A 24,553-nucleotide genomic window follows, 5' to 3' on the forward strand; every position below is an offset into this window, starting at 1 on the left:
CGCCATATGATTCTCAAAGCGCGGCAGCGTCCTCCCACGCTCGGATTCTTTGCCACTCCGACAGCGGCGAGGGTAAGGCTGAAGCGGCAGCAGGGCCCGAGAAGCACACAGACACAGACACACACACAGACACACCTCTCGGCACCAGTTGTTCCTTCCTTATGAATAAAGAAAAATTGCCCCATCCGTCAGCAAGTTTTGAGTAAACCCCTGCAGAGAGCGCGCCGAGCGGTCCACAGAGAAGGCTTCTGCCGGCAACGCGGCAAGCTTATCCCGCTTCGACTTTGCCGCTTCAAATCTCCATTTTTTTAATTCCGTTTCGGTTCCTCGTTGCTTCTTTTTCGCTCGGCCTTGTATGGGCACTGTGAAAATTTGAAACCACGCAAAGCAGCGGATAACATTTTTACCGCTCTATGACGGTCATAGTTTTATATTTTGTAGCGAACTGAAAAACTTTTCTTGTTTCTTTTTTAATTACCTTTTTTCAAACTATTTTTAAAATTTTGTCGTGTCAAAGTTAATTTTTTTTTCTTATAACAAACAAGAAAATGAAAAAATGCCATTTTTCTGGACGTGCATGGGCATGGGCGCATCATCTAGTTTGATCAATTTCTTGTCAGGAGAATTGGCCTTTGAAGCCCTGAAAATCTGGTCTTGAGCTGACGGCAACAATTTTTTTCACAGTGCTGTTCTGGTCCATTTGTTTGTTTTATGAGTTCGCTGCTCCACCAGCCCCCCCCCCCCCCCCCCCCCCCCCCCCCTTTGCTGCGGTCCACCTCCATCGCGGCATCCGCGGACCCTATCCGTCTCGCCTTATCTGTATCTCTGACCGGCTTTCCGTTTTATAGCGTGCCAGAAGCGCAACAGGACCCTTTCCTCCCCTCAGCTCCCTCCCAGGCCTTCCAGTGTCCCCGACAGGTATGACGCGATTAGCTCGACAGTCGAGATCTCGATCCTCCAGGCCCCGCGTCGCTCTGTCTCTCTCCCACTCACGGGGAGTCCCGCGAAGGTGCGAGAGAGACAGAGCGACGAAAACAACTCTCAGAATGAATCTGCTTGCCCTGGCCTGGTGGTTCCCCACTTCCGACTGCCACGTTGCTGTCTCTCTCGCACTCACGGGGCTCTCCGTAAGCGTGCGAGAGAGACAGATCGGTGGAACAACGAGGTCGGCGGGGAGCAGCCAGACAAACTTCCATCAAAGGAAGAAAACGGATCAATCTTCGCGAGCAGCAACAACGACCCTCACCGGAGCGAAAATCGGAGAAAAGTCCGTATTCGCACAAAGGAGATTGGCTTCTTAGAAAAACGCGGTGCAAAATATCGGCAGCTGGTTGTCTGTGGCGCTCGGAAACATATTAGCTTGGCAGTGGCGGAACCAGAGGCGGCCTACACTCTAAATGTCTTACATTGAAATTTGCCCTATGTATTCGTATGTTACAGTGAAATCGGCGCAAGCATAATACGAAGCAATATTCCTTCGTAATACGAATCTTTTTAGCTTTTTCATTGTAAGATACAAAGAAAAACCTTCGTAATACGAAGAAAAACCACCTTCGTATTATGCTTGCGCCATTTCCTTCGTATTATGGGAAATTTCTTCGTAAGACATTTAGAGTGTACGGACTGGACCGTTCGGGCTGATTTCGATGAGTAAGACGAGTAGCTTAAAAACAAAACAGACAAAAACAAAAAAAGACGCGGCTTTTCAAGTTTTCAGAAGTCGTGACGTGCTTTCGTGGAAGCCGTCTGCGCAGTCGATGTGAAAAATGCATCCGGTGGCGGGTAGCACTGAAGTATGACGACTTGACAGGACCGCGAGTTCAAACTCACTGACAAATTCCCGGGTTCTCGGTAGTAGTTCCTCGAGTCGCCGCGCTGGCGTCCGGAGGAGCGCGCTGGTGGAGAGCGACCGACGCGTCCACTCGGACCCCAGCCCAGCGGAGCGCGGCGCGGCGCGCGGCGAGCGTGCGCGTTCTGAGATATTCCCTTCCCGCGGCCTCAAAGTTTCTCCGAAGGCATTGCTGCAGCGTTCCGCGCGCTCAGCCGTTTCCGTCCAGGCTGTTGCTGCTGCGCTGGGCAATACGCAGCGAGGCCCGGCGCCTCGGCCGCCGCCCCGCTCGCCGCCTCGCTCGCCGCACAGCGCCGCACAGAGGCTGTCCTGGCCAGCGCCGCCACGCCGCCCGTATATCAGCGCCAGCCACGGCGGCAGCCGCGCCGCCAGGCGCCGCCAGGCCGCCAGGATGAGGGCCATAACGGGGACGCTCAAGCACAAGGTAGATCTCGCGCTGCGTCGCGCGGCCCACAGTGGGCCAGAAGACCGGCGCAGGCGGCCACAAACTCCAGCCGCGTTATGAGCTCCAGCGTCGCTAAACAGGACTCGAAGCGAGCGTGTGGCCCCACCAATGGATTCCTCGTTTGGAGAGCAATCCATTGGTGAGGTCAGACGTTTGGTTCGACTCTGGGGCTCAAAACGCGGTCGGGATTTCCCACCGCCTCCGCCGGTCTTCTGCGGCCCACCGTGCGGCCGCCCTAGGTCTCTCGTTTGTACTGTTCATAAAACTCTTCGCGCTCTCTGTCTCTCTCTCTTGCCTTGTCCTTTCATCATCCCACTGTCTCTCTCTGTCTCTGTGGGACGACACGCGCGGAGCGGCGGGCCACCGTCGATAATGCAGGTGGAATATCGTTAAAACTTGTAACCCGCACATCAGCGCGCGTGGGCCCGCAAGGCTGGGTCGTAACGCGGGGATTTAGCGCGCATGCTTATCCCAGGTAAGTGCGGCAGAGAGAGAGAGAGAGAGAGAGAGAGAGAGAGAGAGAGAGAGAGAGAGAAGAGGAGCGGTGCGTCTCCCGGCAGGGCGTCGTCGTAAAAAAGCCAGTGGGACATTGCCTCGGCCAACCCCGCGGCAAAAAGATAATAATATTTTTTCGGCGCGGGAATTCAAAAAGAAAATATAATCTTTTCGAAGCAGTGGCTGGCTACCCCGTTACCCTTCTCCATCACCAGGCACCTGGACACCTGGACGGTTAAAGGAACCAAGGGGGAAATAGCAGTGGAGGCACAAAAGAAACGGGCAAAAGTTGAAAAACGATTATTTCACCCAAATTGGCTGCCTGGCAGGAAGGCAGCCCCCACAACGCCCCACAGTGGGCCAGAAGATCGGTGGAGGTGGAGAAAATTATAGACGCGTTTTGAGCTCCATAGTCGCCAAACAGGACTCGAACCCAACGTGTGACCCCATCAATGGATAGCTCTCCGAACGAGGAATCCATTTAGCCCCATTTAGCGACTCCGGACCTCACAACGTGGCTCGAATTTCTGCCGCCTCCACACCGGTCTTCTGGCCCACTGTGCGCCCCAACGCACTGAGGGCAGCCAAGGCCGGGATCGAGTCCATCACGGCAATCCCCACACGCGTTAGAGGCGGTGCGTTTTTGGCCGTCGGGAACCTTGCCGGGAACGGCGGCCCACCTCCAGCACGGCCTCCGCCACGACCTCCACCACCACGACCCGGCCTCAGTCCGTGGGGCGCCGTGGGGCTTAGGGCCGAGGCGGTGCGAGTCCCGGGACGTCCCGGTCCTTGCCGGAGGTCGGCCTTTCAGCGCGTTCAATTTAGCCGCTCGCGCAGTGAGAAAGTTAGAGCCTCTAATTTTGAGTGTGTGGAGTTGCGGTAACACCCCCCTCCCTCCCCCTCGACGCGTCGCGTCGCCATTGCAACCGACCGCGAACAGAATGCAGCGTGATGCCGGTCGGCGGGGGATTAGCCGGACTGTTTGTCAATGGCGCCCTCGGCGGGCAGAGGGACCCCCGGCAGCACCCTCGGGGGGCTGTAAGGACCACAGGGAGAGGGGTGAAGGCGTCGGTGGTGTCTGACACGGAAGAAAACCGGAGGAGAAAGTGTGGGGGGTGAAAGGGACGGAGCAGCTAGTCAGTAGGCGGGCCGTGGCGCGGCCGCTGGGCCGTAGGCTGCCCACGGGGGCGCCCTTCCCCACGGGGGGCCGCCCCGCATCGCCAGGCCTGCCCCCGCCTCGCCTCGGCCCCGCCGACTCCCAGTGAACCTCATATAATGGATGGTGTTCGGATAATATGACGGCGGGGGCTGCGGGATGGACGGCTGCGTGGCGGGGCGGGGCGGGGCGGGGCGGGGCGGGGCGTCGGGGTGCCGTTAGGGCCGTCAGTATTCGAGTCATGCAGCGCGGGTTCGGCCAGGCTGCAGGACGCGGTGGGGTGGGGCGGGGCGGGCAGCAGAAGGGCGCAAGGTTGGGTCAGAAAAGAAGGGCATGAAGAGAGACAGGGATGCAAAATAGGGATCGATGAAGGCCGCCGCGCGAGCTCCGCGGTATTGACAGCCCGCTCAGGCAGACAGAATTGTCGGCGAGAAACGAGTGGCGGACGAGTCTTTTGCAGTGGTGCGCAGTGGACAAGGAGACCCGTTCAATGTAAACACAACAAATCTAAAAAAAATGGCCACGCAAAAAAAATAATTCTAAGTGAGTGCTGTAATGGGATTGTGCAGGTCAAAGAGAGCCCGTCCCTTTCCCTCGGCTGTGCACATACCACGTAACGCGCTACTCCCTCGAGAAACAACTCTTTCGTCGCGTGGCACGGGCCGGGCTTAGGCTAAATGACAGACACGGCTCAGCCCTCGTGCCACAGACGGGGCGGGGCGGGGCAGCCGGAAGGCTAAATGTGCGCTCCCTGCTCCGTAACACAAACTCGGACCGGTCGGGCTAAATCCCCTGACGGACACCACAGGCGCCAGCAGCAGAAGCGGGTCAGAAAAAAAAGCTTTCAAAACAAGCGAAAGCAACGAGGAAAACAGCGGGTGACCGCCGGAGGATTTTCGGATGTGCATTGCGCTGTCCCCGCCCGGTCTAGGCAGCGTGGCTGGCGAGGGGCCCCAGCGGCTATGCCCCGGAATTAGGATGTGGCTAACGAAGACAAAGCAGGCGGCAAGCGACCGCAAAATGGATGCCATCACACGCACGCTTGTCCGCCGTCAAAAGGTGCACCAACTCGCGCAACCTCCCGCCGGGGTCGGGCCCCAGTCACAACTCTCTCTTCTCTGTCTCTCTCCGTCTGTCTCTGACCTCACCCGTACTCCTCCCTCCGCCCACCCCCCTCTCTCTCTCTCTCTCTCTCTCTCTCTCTCTCTCTCTCTCTCTCTCTTACTCTCACTCTCTCCGAGAACAACGTGGTCCCAAAACGGTTTCAAAAGGCGGTCCTGTGGAGCGGTCCGTCACAAGCCGGTTCGTTCCGTCCAGTTCCGTCGCCGCGCCTCTCTCGCACTCTAACGAGACACCCAACGAGCCAGAGAGAGACAGGCTGGCTGCCAACGCCGCTTCTTTTCCCACCTTTCGCGTTACTGAAATTTCCGGCGCCGGCGTTCCGCGCTGGCCGTGGTGATTCAGCAGGTGCCGGTTCACAAAGAAGGCCGTGTTTGCCTCGTCTCTGAATGGCGAGCAGGTCTTTCTCGGGCCCTTCCTGCCCACAGCAGGCAGGCAACCCTTCGAACCCTGGTGCACGGCGATGCCCGGCAAGCGTATAATACCAAAAAAAAAAAAAAGAAAAAAAAGCCGGTGCCACTGCACTGGCGGTGAATGCTCGGAATGAAGCGCTGCTTAATTTCTCATGAGCGGCGCTGTCGCGGCGACGCCGTGCGAATAACGCGATGCGGCCGGAATAAGGAATGGCGGCGCTTCGGCTGGATTTTTCATGGCGGTCGTAAAACGGACAAATTTGCAGGCGCGATCCCGCGCACGTGAAGGCGGAGAGAGAGAGAGAGAGAGAGAGAGAGAGAGAGAGAGAGAGAGAGAGAAGGGGAGAAAAAACAGCTTTCGCCGGCGGCTGCGCGCTGCTGCTGCTGCCCCTATTCGCACGGCCGGCCTATCGGCGGGGAGATTATTCACAGTTCAATTTTTAAAGCGGTATTTTATTAACAAGATTGACCGTCCGATCCGCCGCCGCGGCGCCTTACCGTTGCCATGGCGACGCCTCGGCGCCGCGGTGATGGATGCGGTGGCCGTCGCCGAAAGGGAAGGAGGGATCACCGGGGTACAAATCCCGCGGTAAAATGTAAACGTGTCTCATAGTGTAAAGTTACTTAAAAAAAAAACAAGCTTTTATAGATCATAAAAGACCTGTTTTCTTTTTCTAACTCAATGGATTAAAAAAAAAATGATCACAAAAATCTTAAACAAAAGACCTGTTTTTTTTTTACCCTCACTCGGAAAAAAAATGTTTGGAAAAGTGACGGACCCCGAAGTTTTAAAATTGAATGTAGATGCGTGAATCTTATTTTCGGGGTCGTCGTCTCCGAGGCGGGCTGCTTGAATTCTCGCCAGGGACTAGACAACTGGAATCGGAGAATATGGCAGGGGCGTAGCGGAAGCCGGGGCAAGAAAAAAAAAACTTTTCCCGAGGAAGAAGTTACGCGTCAACCAGTACAGGCAGCGCGGTGGGCTTACAAGCGGCGCCCCGCCCCGTCCCGCCCCGCCTTGATTTGAATTAATGCACGTGACTCGAATCCGTCTTTTCCGCGCGCACCGCCGAAATTATATAAAACGTATTTTTTCAAGGAGTAAGAAAAGGAGGCGGGCGCAGGTTGCGCAGAGCGGCGCAGAGCGATACAAGGTACGAGGCTTCCAGAATGGAGCGCTGGAAATCCATGCCCTGGAATATGGGCGAGGCTCCAAGGCCCGACTGGAGAGCCCCGCTATCCCAACAGGTGAGGGGAGGGGGGCAGGGGCTGGCGGTTTCACTCACAGCTACTCCCCTCGTGCTTTAAGATGAAAGACAAACCACCTTGGCCGCTAAGGAACACAGAGTGAGTGAGAGCGGGCCGCAAGGAGGAGCGGCAGAGGGCGATAGAGTGAGACGGACGACGGAAGGAGAGAGAGAGAGAGAGAGAGAGAGAGAGAGAGAGAGAGAGAGAGAGAGAGAGAGAGAGAGAGAGAGAGAGAGCATCGCGAGGCGCAGCCTCAGCGCAGCCTTGGCAGTTGGTCTGGCCAAGGCTTGGGCCAAGGTGCCCGCATAACGGGCCGCTACACCAGTAGAAAGAGGGGGAGCTTATATGGCGGCTGCGGGAAATGACAGCGGTATCCGCGACAGGGGGAGGAGCCAGCGAATATGGGCGCGCGCCTCGACTGGGTAAGATGCGGTCTACTCAGACACACACGCACGCTCGCACACACACTCGCACACTTATGCACGCACACACGTCTCACTGTCCTTCTCTCTGTCTCTGTCTCTCTCTCTCTCTCTCACACACACACACACGCTGCTTTGTCACTCGCTGAGTTGTTCGAGTGCCCTGCGAGGGTTGCTTTGCGCCGCACTTTCCCCCCGCTACCCCTCCCCTTTTCCACCGTGATTCGATTACTGCGAGGTGAGATGCACAGGCGCCAGTGTACGTGTGAACAAACAGCCTCCCCCCCCCTCTCTCTCACACACACACACACACACATGCACGCGCGTGTCCGCACGCATTATCGCGTTCATGTTCCATTTGCCCAGTCTTTCGACACTCATTGGGATTGATGGTGGGCCTCGCAGGGCGGGCGGACGGGGTGCAGGTGCAGTGAGAAAGGGAGAGAGAGAGAGGGGGGGAGTGGAAAAGGGAGCAGTGTGTCAAACAGATGCACTGCCAAAGAATGAAAACAGTAGCCAGACAAGAATAATTATGCACTCGCGAGGAGTTGCGTTTGTCAGGGTCGTGAGTAATGCAACCGTGAACTGCACTGTATGATAGCGGTGCAGGGAGCACTGTGCACTGCACTGTCAGCCTGGCGCCGGACCACGCCCGGCCGTACCGCGGCGCGCTCTTGCAAGGTGCGCCGGGAATCACTGGCGAAGGGGCGGCGGCGAAATTAACTTTCATGTTTGTGTTTGCCTCGCGAATGTACTTTACCCGGGAGGCCGATGGGATGGGAGGTGGCGAGATGTTATTGCTTCACTCGGGCCTGTTTTCGCTCAACCCAAACAACGTCGAATTAAAATTTGAAAGTTTCGGAGTAGTGGCGCGAGTGGTGGGAGCAGAGGATGCGTGCTCGACTCACTGTGAAACGACGAGTCAAGTTAGCTTTATAATGTTTTTGACCGGCTTTCACTCAGCAAGAAAGCTGTTTCAATTCAATTTGAAAAAAAAAATTGTAGCATTGATTTTAAGTTTGATCAAAGGCGCAAATTTAGCAATGCCATTATGCCGTTTTCTGAGATCAGAGATTTTTCATCAGCTCAATAAAAACGTGTCTAAAGGCTGTATTTCATCAACAAAAGAAAGAAATAAAACTCGATGTTCGGAAGATAGTTTTGTTTTTGTTACTTCCGCGTGGTGAGATCCGGCCTCGCATCCAAGCCGGGACCCTTGCAACCACCGAGCATAATGGGGCCCCCGTCAATTATACTCGGAAACAAGTTCGACCTTAATGGCGGCAAACTTGAACACGGCGCGGATGAATGGAAACAATACCTTTCGCAGGGCGCGGCGGGGAAAGGCGGGAACAGTGAATGCCACCGCCAACACAGCGTCTTGTTATTTTTCACGTCCAAGTTTTCTTTCGAAATCGCGACTAACTCGCAAAATGAATCGTAGGGAAAATACACATTTTCCCGTTGACGCGTTTCGGCCGGTTCGCGCGCGAAAAATAGCCGGACGAAGACTGCAGTGGCCCTGTTGTCGTTAGTAGGGGATCATCCCCCCTCCACTCCCCCTTTTCACGGCACAGTGCACAACAAACCATAAATCAGGCCAGGGAATCAGGATCGGAGCTTACTAATGATCTACGAATCGGTTTTGTCTCCCTTGTCCCCCCTTTCCCCACCCCTCACTCTCTCCCCCACACGCTCTCGGCGGGGCCGGCTGAGGGATGACTGTGGCGAGTTGCCCCGTCCCCCACCCCCTCTCAAACCATTCAAATGGACGCACGAGTCCGCCGGTTGGGCCGGAGAGGAGAGGCTGCCGGGCCAGTCTCCACTCCTACACTAGTTTCGAAAATCACCAACTAATTTAACCGTGGGCTTAAAAATGCTTAAAATACTTATTGTATTTTTCTTTCCAAGGATTCATTGTTGATGGCGTTCAGACTGTGAAGGATGGAAGAGAAGTACCAGTCACCGCACCAAAGCCCTTTAGCTCCCTTTGGGGATGGCCAATTTTGTTGTTGTTTTCAGGAAGTCTCCACATTGACCCGTGAAACCACTCAGACGGTCGCAACGAGGCGACGGCGTCCGATTGCAGCAGAAACGTTTTGATTCCATTCCCGTGACACACTTGGACCCATACACATACATACTTTTTTTTTCGCGTGCTGTCTCTCACATCACGCGATATAGCGTCTCATTGTGCAGAAGGGATACTACATGAATCTCCACTCCACGTTCTTTATACTTCCTATCCCCCCAGCGTCGCACGCTCATTCTCGCGCCAACACACACACATGCACACGGACACACACACACACACACACACACACGCGCGCGCGCCGCCAGCACATACCAGCACACTGACACACAAGCGGCACCACGCGCGCCCATACACGCAGACTCAAGCACACACACACACGCACAAACACATACACACACACACACACACGCACAGACGCACACACGCACACACACCTGCTGACAGCTTCCTCACCGCTATCGCCGGCATGCAGGCTCCCTTTGGGCCCCCTGAAGGGCTGCTTCGAGCCTGGCGTCGCCTTCCCCGCCAGCCGATTGGTTCAATGATTGCGCCCCTCTCTGTATTCACCACTTGCGCCTCTCGTCACTTTCACCCCCCTCTATCCCTCCCATACCTCCTACCCCCCACCCCCTGTCTCGCTCTCTCTCACGCAGGTCCTTCCTTCCTTGTGCTGCGCCTTACTCATGCACTCTCTTTCTCCTCATCCCCTCCCTACCCCTCCTTCCCTCCCCCTCTCTCCTTCTCTCCCTCTCTCCTTTTCTCTCTCTCTCTCTCTCTCTCTCTCTCTCTCTCTCTCTCTCTCTCTCTCTCTCTCTCTCTCTCTCTCCCTCCCGCTCTATATTCCGCCTCCTTCCCCAGTGCCGCGGTGTTCTGCTCGAATTGAATCAAGGCGAGGATGGCCTCGGCGGGTTCATCCCGGTTCATCCGAGGACAGAAGGAGGCAGCGGATCGACGCGCGACGCGGAAGACGGCGGCCGGATTCGCGGACTTTCCCGTCACTTCAAATTTCGCCGCGGTTGCCAAAGTCTAATTGGGTGGCCGAAAAAAAAGGACGAGCACCAGCCGGCGGTGGGAGTAGAACCCGCGACCCTTACCCCTCCAAAACGCGGCCGCCTCCACCGGTCGTCCAGCCCACTGTGCGCCGCCACGCGAAAATTTTCGCCTACCCGAGGCGGGACTGGCTCCCGTGCAGCCCAGTAACTTCCACCCGCTCACGAAACAAGCGCGGTGACTTGAAACTTTGAACGCGAGGGGTGTGCGTTCAACAGCAGTCTCGCGTTCGGGAACCGCTTCGGGAACCGCTTCGGCGGCCATGTTGCCGCCAAGATCCGGCGCGGCGAGTACTCATCTAAACCAATTTAGCTCCGCCGTCCCCGAAGTGCGACGGCGCTCCGAGACTCCTCCAGAGTCTTCTTCGTCGCTCTGTCTCTCTCGCACCCCTATGGGTCTTCCCATGAGTGCGAGAGAGAGGGAGCGACGAAGACGACTCTCGGAATCAGTCTGCTTCCAGAGCCAGTCATGTGGTCGGCGCGGGAGCCGCCAGCCCTCCACCGCGCAATGGGATCACAGCGCGCTGCCTGACATCTGACAATGAGGATGAAGCCCCTGAGACACTGGCAGATTGCTGTTTACGCCAGTGCTTTGCCTCCGCGTGTGTGTCGCACTGTGTGGCAATGTGTGCGCGCGCTGCCGAGCAGAGACACTGCCAAATAACAGTAGCTGGCTCTGTGTGTGTGTGTGTGTGTGTATGTGTGTGTGTGCGAGTGTGCATGCATGAAATAGAGTCAAGGAGGAAGATGTTCCTTTGTGAGCAACACAGCTATTTCAATACTGCCTGCCAAATTAGCAAGACAGGAATACTGCCTCCTCTCTCTCTCTCTCTCTCTCTCTCTCCCTCTCTCTCTGTCTGGTGGCGGGGACGAGTAGGAAGCGGAGAAGCTGGACAGGAAAGCGAACTGTGTGCCGCTAGTTGCAGCGAAATACGAAAGACGGGGTAACGACCATTATGGTGTTCGAGGTGCAGGCTTGGGGGTTACCACACGCCCCTGTACTTATCCGCGTGCACTCACACGTACTCTCTCTCTCTCTCTCTCTCTCTCTCTCTCTCTCTCTCTCTCTCTCTCTCTCTCTCTCACGCACATCACCGGTTGACTCAAAGGTGGGGAGATTTCAACATCAACTCTCATCAGAAAAAGAAAGGGAAGGGTATACGCGAAAAGAAATCCGGGCCCCACGCGCATTCGGCTTTGCGAGGCTGAGGGCACCTTGAAACTGAATCGCGCAAGGCAGGTAGGCCTGCGTGGGGAGCAGTGGGATGGCCAAAGACGAAAGGAAAGTCTGTGCCAGGCGGTCTGCAGCAGACTCGAAACTGGGCGCAATTTGGGGCACCGGGCATCGAACTCGGGCGCAAGGTAGAGTTAATCGAAAAAAAGGAACAAAAAAGGAAACAGAAAGTGAAATTACAGCTGCCTTTGTATCGAGAAACAGTCCAGCTTGCGAGGCGCGCTTGGACCGGTCCGCCCGCTTCGCGGGCAGTACGACAAATTTTTAAGGCTTACAGTGGCACCGCTTGGAGGACGCCTCAAGAGCGCCGTCGCGAGGCACTCGGTCCCCTATTTTCAATCTAGACGAGGTCACTGGCCAGCGGACTCGTTCTGAGAGTCGTTTTCGTCGCTCTGTCTCCCTCGCTCATAAAGGGGACGCCCCGCGAGTGCGAGAGAGACGGCGCACATATATACGGTTCTCCGAATCGGTCTGCAGCGAGCACGAAGACTTGGCGGTGATCACGCGAACCGTCGCACGAACCATGGGCCGCAGGCCGCAGGATGCCTGCCTGCCAAGCCGTTTCAGGACGTTTTTCAAAACTTTTCCTCGCTAAAAAAAATCCTCCATAACCATTTCCACTTCAAACCCTTTATTAAATTGTGTTAGTATTCATGTAATTTTTAAAACTCTCAAAGTGTTAAAGATTCCAGCAACATTTTTTACTTACTACGAAACAATCTTTTTAAAAATTTTCCTTTTTTAGCAGATTTATTTCTACTGGCACTTTTTTCTGTCCTTCCGGATTTTCCAGGATTTCTGGATTTTTTTGGTTTTTCGGGTTGTCCAGCCGAGGGGAGCGTGTAGAGGTCTGCGTCCGCGAGAACACTCGACCTCTCGACGCTCAACGGGCCGTGCGTACAAAGCGAAGCGAGGCGACGCGAGGCGTGGCAAAGAGCGACAAAGCAGTTTAATTAATTTAGAGCAAACGACTCGCATCATTAAGGAGAATGAATTGGGAGCGGCGTGCCGACACACCAAGTTCTAAGAAACCTGCAGGCTGAGAGTCGTTTTCCGCTCTCTCTCTCTCTCTCTCTCTCTCTCTCTCTCTCTCTCTCTCTCTCTCTCTCTCTCTCTCTCTCTCTCTCTCTCTAAACCTTACGGGACGGCGCGATGGCCACGTTACACTCCAAACGACTAATAAGGAACCGGACGTTGAAAAACGCCTTATTTTCCAGTGTGTGAATTCACGGGGCTCCGACCACTGCATTACAACTTCGCACTCAAAATAATGTTTCTTTTCTACGAGTATTGTGTGAGTGCTTGTTGAAAATACATTTTAGTTCGACGAGTAAGGCTGAGATCAGACAATCGCTTTTTGGAGACGTTACACGTTTCCTACTTTTGCATTTTCCATGTGGCGCCGAAAAATATCAGGAGGGGAAAAGGGCCATTTTTCCGGCAGTCACTTGCACGCGTGGCACCCCACTGTAAGGGGTGGTCCGAGCGATGGGGCCGCAGATTGCAGCAGGTTCGAAGCGGAATGCGGTCAGGTCCGCCAGGCCAGCCGATCCCGAGAGTCGTTTTCCTCGCTCTGTCGTCCTCGCACTACACGGCGCGCCCAACGAGTGCGGGAGAGAGAGAGACAGAGCGACGAAAACGACTCTCGGAATCAGCCTGCTGGGCCGGCCAAACGAGATAACGGTAATCAAGCAGAAGGAAACTAATTCGACAAAGAACTGCACATACAACACGCTGCCGCGGCTGGCTGGGCACGCCGCACCCCAGCGCCAGCCAGGCCATAACTCTGGACCATCCGATGCTGCTGCCGCTGCTGCTACTGCTGCTTCATGCGGCTAACCGGACCGACCAAAGCGTGGGGCCCGCGACCTGCTTGGCCTTGACCAAGTGTGTGTGTGTGTGTGTGAGCAAAACACGCTTGTTCCTGCTGTGGTTTTGCTACTCATCTCACGTCAGAGTGATGCCGGTGGCGAAGGGGATGCACACGGGAAGTTTCGGATTCACAAACATCGGCACATGTGCAGTCGGGCCAGCTTACTCTGACTCGGGGACGTTTTTAATTCTCTCATGTTATTTTTTAACGTGTAATGGTGACTGTTTCGTGCGGACAAGGCAGCAAAAAAAAAAATTTGAATAGGAACGAGCTGGTTTTTGACCCCGCGACCTTTCGCCCGGCAGTCAGGTGCGGAGACCACTCGGCTGAGGCGGCGACGGCGCACGAGTGTGCTCCGTGAGGGTACGTAGCAGACTGCCGGCACTCGGCGAAGAGAGGCGCTCCGTGCGCGCGTGTGTAGGGATGCAAAAATACCGGTAAGATTCAAAGTTACGTAAAATACGGTAAAATACGGTATTTTACCGTATTATACGGTAAAATAGGGTAAAATTGATTTTTCTTGACTTTGAAGGGTAATTGTGGTACCTCTGTGAATATAGGGGGGAAAAGGTACATTTGGGTGAGGGTGTATCGGTTACATCGTTTCATACATACTTCCAAGCCAACATGACTCAAGAACAACGTCGCATTTTGAAAGACATGGACCCAACACAGTGTGGGTTAAAGATATGAACTATTCTCCGACTTACTGACCCCTCCCCCTAATGTCTGAATTTTGTGTACTTTCCCTGTTAGTAAATAAATTTTGATTCTGCCTGGTTCTTTTGACCGTAAATTAACAGCCCAAATATACTGAAGTGCAAAAATGGCTTCTTTTTTCTTGTTGTCCATGTAAGTTGGCTCAATTTCATGAAGACTCTATTTCCTGAAAGGCACCGGCGGCCCTATGGTGTCCAATCATGTCAATGTTTATTGCATTTTTCAGCTCAAATAACTAACAAGTATCTACCCCTATTTTTTCCTATTTTCTGTTTTAAGTTAGTTTACATTATACTTATCTTGGCAACAAAGAAGTTTCTGGTTTGGCTCGTGTAGTTAGATTTTAATATCCACAAGTTTTGCAAAAGAAGAGAACATTGACTTCTTGCTTTGTTTTAAGTGCCCAGAGATGACGTCTTACACGTACATGGGGCGGCGCGAGGGGCAGATACAAACCAAGAGTTCTCAAGAGGCGCTGTTTTCAGTCCCTACGTCCCAATTCATCGTGTGGAAGCAAAAGAAGGGCAAATAAGTCAATATTTCAAAATTACCGAAAAATACCAATTTTACCGGGGTCTCCGTAAAATACCGTATTTTACCGTATTATACCGTTCTTTACCGGTAATATTACCGGCCTTTACATCCCTACGCGTGTGTCCCCTCGAGTCGTGTTCGGCACATCTTGCGGTGTATCGTCAGCGCGTACATCAACGAGCCGAGGGAGGAGACAGGGGGAGAAAGGCGAGCGGAGAAGTGGAGGGAGGTGGAATAGTGGAGGCGGAGAAGTGGAAGTGGAGGACGAGAAGTGGAGGCGAAAAAGTGGAGGTGTAGAAGTAGAGGTGGAGAAGTGGAGGTGGAGAAGTGGAGGAGGACGAGTAGCAGGGTGGCGAAGCGGGGGCAGAGAAGTGGCGGCGAAGAAGTGGAGGCGAAGGGTTCGCGGCGTCGCGTCGCCGAAGTGCAGCGCCCGCGGTGCGTCACACGGCCGTTCCCCCATCCCGCGAGGGTCATTCCGCCGCGGCGGACACGCAGCGCGTGACTACCCCCCCCCCCCCCCCCCCTCTACCGACCCCCTTTCCCCAGCCCAGCAACGTGCTGCCAAGGAAGGAGCTTCCCCGCCACGCAGCGGCCAAGCTTCCGAAAAGACCGCACGGACATGCTTTGTAACGTAACGCCATTTTATTCCCATCACACTGCTAAAAGGTGCATCACCGTCAAAGAAAAATACGCGTCGAAGAATTTTGAGTGAGGCCGCGAGAGCGGCAAAGAGTCGCCGAGGTAGCCTGATCCCATAGCGCGTTCGCGCTCCGTCTCTCTCGCACTGTGGCGTCACGGGAGTGCGAGAGAGAGAGGCAGAGCGACGAATGTGCGGCATCAGCCGGCAGGTTGACTTGCACACGTCGACCGCTGTCGTTTTCCGACAGCGTGTCTGGGCACGGCGGCACCCAGCGTGTGGGAAGGGAAGCCGGTTCAGGAACCAAACCCGAGCAGCAAAGGACGGGGAAATATGTCGCGACTTTGTTTGCTCTCGTTCTGCAGACACACATCAGTCCGTTTACCGTCCCCTGCCAGTCTGTCTGTCCTGCCTGCCTGTCTGTCTGTTCGTCCACCTGCCCGCCGTGCACTAGCGTGGCTCAAGTGCACTTGCCCGAGATGTCTCCATTCCAGGCAGGCAGGCAGGCAGGCAGGCAGATCCATCGTGTTCCCGGGAAAACAAACCGCGCCGGCGACGGTCCGGACGCCCAGACAACATGGCACACACTCCACGCCATCGGCCCGCTAGTGGTGGGGTGAATAACACCCCGGACTCCGGAATCCTGGAGGCGGGGAGTGATGGCCGCCATCTGGGCAGCACGCTGAGCCCCGGCAGCGCTCTCTCTCGCACGCGGGCCACAGACAGACGAGTCCTTACCATTGTGAAGGACGATGAAGCCCAACACGGCCAGAAGCACCGTCCAAGTCATATTGGCGCTCGGCGGCCGGCGGGGCCAGGGGCGTAGCCAGGGGCGGAGCCAGAGGCGAGAGCGGCGGGGCCGGCCGGTCCCTCAGGGGGCCTCGGGACGGACAGCCCGGGGACCGCCATGGGGCCGCCTGTGAACAAAAACAAAACAGATTAAAACAAAAAGAAAACTGTTACGAAAAAAAAAACGGGGGCACAGCCGCCACAGCCGCCTGTGAAGTCGAAGATAGGCAGCCGGGTGGCCTGCCGTGTTCGGCGGGCTGGCCTGGCCGAGACCCATTACCATTAAGGGCTAGACCACACATGATCGTATGCCATTCGGGCCCGACACATGCCGCCTGCACTGCAAAACGAGACATGGCCGTCCTTACCCCGCAGGCGGTGAGGTGTCTCTCTCGCACTCATTGCGCGTTCGGACCGGTGCGAGAGAGACAGCGCTACGCCTATTGGTCAGGTTTTCACCGCCGCCGGCTTGAAACCCGTTTACGTTTTCCCGGCGCGCTCTTTTCCAGCGTAGTGACCCACGGCACATTCCTCCACTCGCGGAGCCTATAACTCACAAATAATTAATTACGATTACGGCCTTGATGCGGCCATGAAGGCCGTGGAGGCCGTGGAGGCCGTGAAGGCCATGAACGAGAAACAGATTGCGGCACGGCCACCTCGTTAGGGCGGGACTCCCATAAGGCGGTGTAGCCAGCGTCAGACCGATTCCGAGAGTCGTCGCTCTGTCTCTCTCGCACTCGTGGGGCGACCCGTGAGGGTGCGAGAGAGACAGAGTGAGGAAATCAGTCTGCTATGCGAAGCAGCCTCCACGCTCAGTGACGCGACATGCAGCAGCGCCGCGGAGGGAAACCACTCCGGAAGAACGCCAAGAAAGTGGGTGGGTACGCCGTTAAAAATGTCTTTGACTTTCTTGGCACAAAACAAAGCCAGAGTCTGAATTGTTTTAAATTCGCGTGAGTACAGTACAATTTTTTTTTTTCGAAAATCGAAATTTTGGGGAAATACTTGACAGAGTTTCAAGGCACATTTTTAGGCATATTCGAAATTATTTTTAACAAACGCAAAACAAGTATATTTGGTTCATATTTTTGGAGAGGATGGCTGGTCCTGCTACCAAGCCTTTTTTTTTCGCCGGGTGCATTGCGCTGCTACTATCGCTCGCTGTCGAGGCAGAACGGACGGCACACCGACAACGCGCTAATTTATGGAGCGCGCGGACGAACGGGGCAAAGTATGAGAAATAACAGCACGATTTGGCGGTGATCGCGGCAATCGCGCGTAAAGCAGTGTAGGGGGCCCGGGGCCGGCGCCATAAAGCAAACTCGCGCCGCAAATTTGTCGAGATAACGCCCTGGATAACGGTCTTGTAACGAAACACAAAGGGGCTAAGCCCGGCGAACGGCATCCGTACCGCACACGCCACGCCCGCCCGGCACTCACAATGGGCTCTGGGTTTGGCAGATTCGACTATAGTGGCTCCAATCCACACTCAGCTGGAAGGATAAAGTTGTGATAGGGTGACTGGGCAACAGGCCTTTATTGCAACACTGAAGTGTGTTCACTCCAAATTTGGATTGCCCTGAAACTGGCCGCATTTGATTGTAGTCCGCTCTAGTTTTTGGAGCGCCAAATGGCACCAACTTTTAGTGTGCAAATACCCCTTTTCGGGTTTTGCAGTGCACGCTGCACGCTGCTCACTGCACAGTGGGCCAGAAGACCGGTGGAGGCGGACAAAACTCTAAACACGTTTTGAGCTCCAGAGTCGCTAAACAGGACTCGAACTGAACGTGTGACCCCAGCAATGGATTCCTCGTTCGGAGAGCAATCCATTGGTGGGGTCACACGTTCGGTTCGAGTCCCATTTAACGGCTCTGGAGCTCAAAATGCGTCTAGAGATTTGGCCGCCACCGGTCTCCTGGCCCACTGTACGCTGCGCCCCCCTGTGTGCAGTGCAGTGCACACCCTTTGTCGACTGCAGGCACAATACACCTCCGCACCGTGCCCCACTGAATCCTAACCCGTTTATTCCTTGTTTGGCCCCATGATCACGGCAGCGTCCAAAAGGACTCGCTGTCTCTCTCGCACTCGTCGGGGACGTCGCCACACTGCGCTGCTCGCCACGGCCAATCCCACGAGGGCCATTCAAAGAACGCGCCAAACCGATGGTGCGCCGGCCAGCAGACTCACCATTTTCGTCTCTCTCTCTCTCTCTCTCTCTCTCTCTCTCTCTCTCTCTCTCTCTCTCTCTCTCTCTCTCGCACCTACCGTATCGGTACGAGAGAGGCGGAGCGACGAAAACGACCCTCGGCCTGCTGCGTTCGGCCGGCGCGGAGCGTACAGCCGCCCCGCACGCAGCCTGATGGGTTGGGTTGGGTCAGCACGATAAATCGCCCACCAAACACCCATTGGGGTAGCCGAGGCCTGCATTGCTGAGGCGCGAGGCTCGGCCGAGGCAAACACGGGGACATTTTCGGGCGCGCTCTCGGCCGGGCCGGGGCGCGTTTGACGAGTTCACATCCCCTTTCGGCATCGGTGCTACATTGTAGCAGCGCGACCCAATCGAACTATTTACGGAGGATAAAATGTTGCTTGGCGTTTGACGCGCGCCTCGCCAGACTGGCCGCGAGTGGCATTCCCTGCAGCGAGGCTTTAAGGGGCCCGTTTCTCGAGAGCGGCAAGGCGAGCTACACGTAGTTGGCTACTCCTCGAAAATGGCGGGAGATACAAGCAGTCGAGCTATTCCTTCAAAATGGCGGGGGATAGAGGTCAGCTTGCATACAGGACTACTTTGTGTCCAGATCGATTTTCGTTGTTATTACTTGGACACCGTGCTGTGACCGCGGGGCGTAGCTCTAGCGTGTAAAAGTTGAGACGGGTCCTAAAATATTTTCCGCGGCTACTGCGTGAGTACAGTCACGCAAGTCTGGATTTGAAACACAGTCAAATCAACGCGAAGTAAACGTTTTCCCCGCGTCGCGGGCGTCACCGCCGTCAGATTGCTAAACGGCGCGTCGTTACAGTAAATTTCCCCGGGAAGCGGCATTCGACTCCATTACAACAACAATCTTGGCATGAAACTTCGACAGTCCCCCTTGCCGCGCAATTAGTCATGGCGAGAATTAAGACGCGTGCTTAATGATATGGGACGAGCCAATGGGCCGTGCGGCGCGGGGGAGAGAGAGAGAGAGAGATGGGGAGGGGAAACCTGTCTACCCACGGCGGGAGCCCAACTCTTCTTCAAGCAATTACCGTGAAATCAAAGCTGCGGATGGATGGCCGGCAGGAGGAGGGGGGGAGGGGGGAAGCAGTGGCTATGCGGAGGGGCAGTTGGAACGTACAAGACGAAAAAGGGGTAACCGAGACTGCTAAAAATAAGTTGGAAAGTCACAAAATGTGCAATCTTCCAGGAATTTCCAGGGTTAAAAATTACCTTATTTAAAATTGAAACGTGGGGAACGTGAAATTAAGAAATCAAACACCCGAAAATCAGATGGAAAACGTTACCTATGCATCGAAAAAGAATCAATACTTTCGCAAAACTGTAAGAATCTTTGCGAAATCCCACAGCAAGCTTTCTAGAGTTGAAGTTGTTATGAGTGAACGGGACGAAACTCGCCACAGATGACCGTTCTTCCTCGTCGGCCCGGAGTGGCCGCCGTCTTCGACGGACGCCCTCGGACATAAAGGAGGAGGTTTTTCCGGAAGGCCCCGTCTTTGAGGAGGTCCTCTGGCCAGTTTCTCATCACCGTGGTCGACGACGGGGCCTGATGGGGCCCGATGGGGCCGATGCGCCGTGGGGGGCTGCCCTTGGTCTGCCACCCGCAGGGCCGCAGGGCGCGCCCGGCCTCGGCCTCGGCCAGACTCCGTGCCCTACTTCACCGCGGTCCTGTAGGCCACTGGACCAGGCCGGCCAGGTGGGGCCTGGCACAGCCACTGGCACTGGCCTTGGAAAGCCAGGAGTGTTGGCGAGTCGTCCCCACTTATGGCTGAGTTGTGTCCCGCTCTCTCTCCCTCTATCATCCTTTATTTTCTCCCACCCAATGTCCTCTCCCTCATTTTCCCCCTCCCCCTTTCTCCATACATTTCGCACCTCGGTCAGTCCGCATCCCGCGCAGCTCAACGCCCCCCCCCCTCCCGTCCTCTTGACCCGCCCCTTTCCGCCACCACTCTGGTTTTATGGCAGCATTTTTCAACACAGTTGTTAAAATGAAACTTTATGGCAGGTGCACCGGGACAGCTGTCTCCCCTGCGAACCGCACAGTGCAGCAGCCGCCGTCTTGCTCAACGTGCGTGGCGGGGCGGGGCGTGGTGGGGCGTAGTCGGAGTGGGGTGGGGCGTGGTTACCGCGGACAGAGCTTTCCGTCGCAAACCGGGAAAAATTTCAGAGCGTGCGCTCGTCGAAAAAAAAGGGTGGAAATTCTGGTGCAGCCGCTGGCGTGCTTTTTTCCTCCTGGCTCTCCACCTCACACGTGTGTTTGTGGTGTGTGTGTGTGTGTGTGTGTGTGTGTGTGTGATAGTGGAGGAGGTGGGTGCTTATGTATACATGTAGAGAGTAGGTACGTTCACTCACATGTGTGAGTGTGAGTCTGTGAGAGCTAGAGAGAGAGAGAGGGAGAGAGAGAGAGAGAGGGAGAGAGGGAGAGGGAGAGATGTGTAACCACGACTTCAAGGAGCTGAGGAGCCGCTCTCGCCTGCCGCTGCCTTCTGCGCGCTCACTGCTAAAAGTCAACACGACATCCCACCTGGAACCGCAGGCACCGCAGGCGCCACTGGAACCGCGGCACAGCCGCAGTCCGATTCAGCACTGCCGGCGGGGCGGCCGAGGCGGCCAGGGCGGTCGGGCGGTGGTCGGGGTGGCCCTATCAAGCCACCGACCCTCTCCATTACGTTGAAGCCACTCCTCCACTCCACTCTAGGATATGAAAGAAGACCCGGTGGTGGGGGCAGGATGGGGTGCGGATATGAGCGGCAACTTCCCCCTGCTGTTGCTGCTGCTGCTGGCTTGGGGTGCCCCCCCCCCTCCCCCGCCGGTGGAAATGTCAGCAGGCACCTGGTCTTCGTGTCTGCAGGTGCTCCAGCTGGAACGCCGTGGAACGCCGTGGAACGGGGGGTGTCCCTGGGTCGGGTCGCCTGCAGTCGCCTCGAGATGTCAACACGGGCCCTCCGGCCTTGATGTGCTGGAGGGACAAGTGCCTGGCGCAGTTGTCAAAGTCGGAGTGCTGGAAAAGATTCGCAGAGCAGGGACCGGCCCGGGAAAAACGGGGTGACCAATTGGCTGGCTTTCTCGCGGGTTTCCCCCGGGCTTTCTCCGGCCTTCCCTTGCAGCGCGGCTTCGGCCGCCGAGCGGCGCGTCCGCGGGTACACATTGCATATTGCATAACCTCCCGCCGTTCCCCCCACCGCGCGCACATACTCGTGAAGCGCCACTGCGATTCTGACCCGAAATGGGAAAACTTGGCCTGGTCTTCCTTCCTCCCCCCACCTGCTGTTGCCTCTTTTCTTGTCTCATTCGCTGCAACCGAGGCGGAACACCACTCCTGTCAGGTCAGTGTGCGTGCATTACGCAGTCACAAACCGAGACGGGGAACACACACTCACACTCACACACACACTCACACACTCACACACACACACACAAAACACAAGACACACACACGAACACATGCCAACGACGCGGCTCTAATGCACGACGGCAAACATGCATTAATATGATTGGGCACACACTAACACACTCGCACACAGTCATTGTGGCGGTCCATTCACCACGGGAATCGCCGCCGAATCGAGTCCACCAGCTCGCGAGTACACTGTGTGAGTGACCTTCTTTTTTTTTGTCGGGTGAGTTTGGCTGGAGCAGATGGGACAAGCAGGTGAAGACGGCGGGGACCAGCATTATCCACGGCACTCGTAAAACTCGAAATTGGGCTTCGATAAAGTGGACATCCTGCGCTGGGGATCGGGACCCCTGTTTTCGCTTCGGGTTCGGATCAAGCAGAGTGCCGCTGTCCGTCACAGGGACGGGTCGGGCGCGGGTCAGACGGCCGCTCGGCAGGTCACAGGTGCAGGGACTTCTTGCGACGAAAACCGAAAAAGACACAACGAGGGGGAAAATGGCGAGTGAAGTTGGGTATTTGAACCCACGTTTCACAGTTTGCAAAACTGGTGCCCTCATGGTGTGCCTACCCCTTACTGTGGCCATGAAGATCGGGCTCACTACTAGGGAAGGCTGAGATTCTGTTTCGTTTCACAAAGCGCGCAAAAAAAAAAAAATTGTGGAGTATTTGAACCCGTGTTTTGTAGATCACAAACCGGTGCCTTTAACCATGCGGCCACCGAGGAAAAATTCTTTCGCTTTCCTTGACCACGCACGCGGTGCGCCACCAGGCAGACAGAAAGATCGATACACCGTGCTGCCGTACCGCGGCGTGCAGCGGCTTGGCAAATCTGCCAATCGCACGGAAGAACGCAGTGAATACACCCTGAATTGCCCGGAACCGCGCGGCGCCATCAAGGATGTCGACGAGACTGGCGGTCGGATACCACCTGCCAGTCATTTACCTATTCCACCTCTCGCTCTCTCTCTCTCTCCTCGTGGAACGAAACAAGGAGAAACTTTGCCCTCAATCCGGACAGTGTCAGTTTTCTTTCTTTCTTTTTCTCTCTCTCTCTCTCTCTGGTCGAAAAGAAGTGTCGAACGCTGACCTTCCCCTTCATTTTCCTTGATTCCCACAATGGCGCTCCCCCTTCCCCTTTTCTCCGCTTCAATCCTTCCCAGCCGCCGCGGGCCACTGCAGGGGCGGAAGGGGGAGGGGGGAGGGGGGGGGTGATCCTCGGGGCACTGGGATAAAGCGGGGGCGCGTGGATTGGGGGAGGGGTGGCTGATGCAGTAGCGTGATGGACTGAGGCGGCCCACATATCATTGTTGGCCGGGGGGCATATCAGAAGGCGGGCCCGGCGAAGGGTCTCGGAAACTCCGGCAGGGCAGGCGGGCTTCAGCTTCCACCAGCTCGTTGCCCCTGCAGGCCAGCCCACCCGCAGCAGACTGTCGTCGCTCTGTCTCTCTCGCACCCATGGAGCGTCCCGCATCGGTGCGAGCGAGACAGAGCGAGGAAGTCTCCCGGATCGGATCCCAGTGTGCTGCGCGGCTAGCGGCTCGGGGAGTACTTCGGCGAGGCAATGGTGATGAATGGACGGGACTCGAAGGATTGATTCGGCAGACTGATTCCCAGAGTCGCTCTGTCTCTCTTGCACCTGCACGGGACGCCCCACGAGTGCGAGAGAGACAGAGCGACGAACACTCAGTCTGCAGAGCCGCAAGTCACGAGGGGAGGCCCTAGTGGCAGCACCGGGCGGCGGTGACCGGTCGGGCCAGACTGCCCCTCAAAGCCAGTGCTCTCCGCCCGCAGTGGTTTCGGCGAGAAAACGGGCCTCCAGACGCTCTAAGTGCTTCCCCCTGCATTCCTGCCGTCTCTCCAGGAAGGCCGGGAAGGCCGAAGGATTGACAGCCACAGGATGCGCTGCGTGGCGGGGCGGGGCGTGGCGGGGCGGGGCGGGGCGTGGCGGGGCGGGACGTGGGTCGCATGAGGAGGCCGTGTTTCGGCAAGAGTCGGAAGCCGACGGCAGGCCGCCAGTCAGTCAGTCGAGCGGTTCGTCGCTGTCTCTCTCGCACCTCCATGGAGAGCCCCATGAGTGCGAGAGAGACAGAGCGACGAAACGATTCTGCGGAATCGCTCGGCAGGCAGTCAGTCAGCAGCAGGCGAAAGCCTCGGCGAAAGCGCTCCGCCGAAAGCATGCAGAGCAGACGACGCTACGAAAGCCGGATTAAGGTGGCAAGCGCGGCGAGAGAGGCAAGCCTTTAAAAAATAAGAAAACAAAGAAGGAGGCGCCCGAGAAATGCCAACAAAAATGTGGGAGTGCGCTGAATATTTCTGAGAGCGCTGCCGCGCGCAGTGGGCCAGAAGACCGGTGGAGGCGGCCAAAACTCTAGGAGCTCCAGAGTCGCTAAACAGGCCTCGAACCGAACGTGTGACCCTACCAATGGATTCCTCGTTCGGAGAGCAATCCATTGGTGGGGTCACACGTTCGTTTCGAGTCCCATTTAGCGACTCTGGAGCTCAAAACGTCAGGGATTTGGACCGCCTCCACCGGTCTTCTGGCCCACTGTGCCGTGGGGAAGCTCGCGCGTCGCGTCGCGTCCGAGACTCGGACTGCGAGTCGCCGTGTTTTGGCGGCCAATTTTCGCCCCTCGGATAACCCGGGCCACTTTTTTCCCCGAGGGTTGTTGATGAATTTCTGCGCGCCACTTCCACAAGCAAGCCACCCCGCCGCCTCGCCCTCGCCCCCGGGATAACAGAGGGTTTGGACGGTGAAGTGTATAGCCAGCAGCCAGGAAGTCAGAGGGGCGGGGAGGGGGATGCTCTCCTCTTCTGAAAGCCCTTGAGCGCGCGAGGCGTGGTGAGGCGTGGTGAGGCGGGGCGGGGCGGGGCGTGGCGGGGCGGGGCGGGGCGTGGCGGGGCGGGGCGGGGCGCCGAG

At 56.3% G+C, this 24,553-nt stretch overlaps 1 protein-coding gene across 6 annotated transcripts in view; it reads right to left on the reverse strand.

The window, feature by feature from the left end:
* Positions 1-24,553, reverse strand: part of LOC117644500 (SPEG neighbor protein-like) — an 84,775-nt gene that overhangs the window by 51,238 nt on the left and 8,984 nt on the right. For all 6 annotated transcript variants that reach the window (XM_034384027.1, XM_034384026.1, XM_034384025.1 and 3 more), the window contains exon 3: positions 15,968-16,146. In XM_034384027.1, the coding sequence (XP_034239918.1) occupies positions 15,968-16,019 (52 nt within the window). In that variant the 5' untranslated portion in view covers positions 16,020-16,146. The remainder of the gene's footprint in view (positions 1-15,967; positions 16,147-24,553) is intronic.

Source organism: Thrips palmi, unplaced genomic scaffold (genome assembly GCF_012932325.1).
Source record: "Thrips palmi isolate BJ-2018 unplaced genomic scaffold, TpBJ-2018v1 HiC_scaffold_18, whole genome shotgun sequence".
Lineage (NCBI taxonomy): Eukaryota > Metazoa > Arthropoda > Insecta > Thysanoptera > Thripidae > Thrips > Thrips palmi.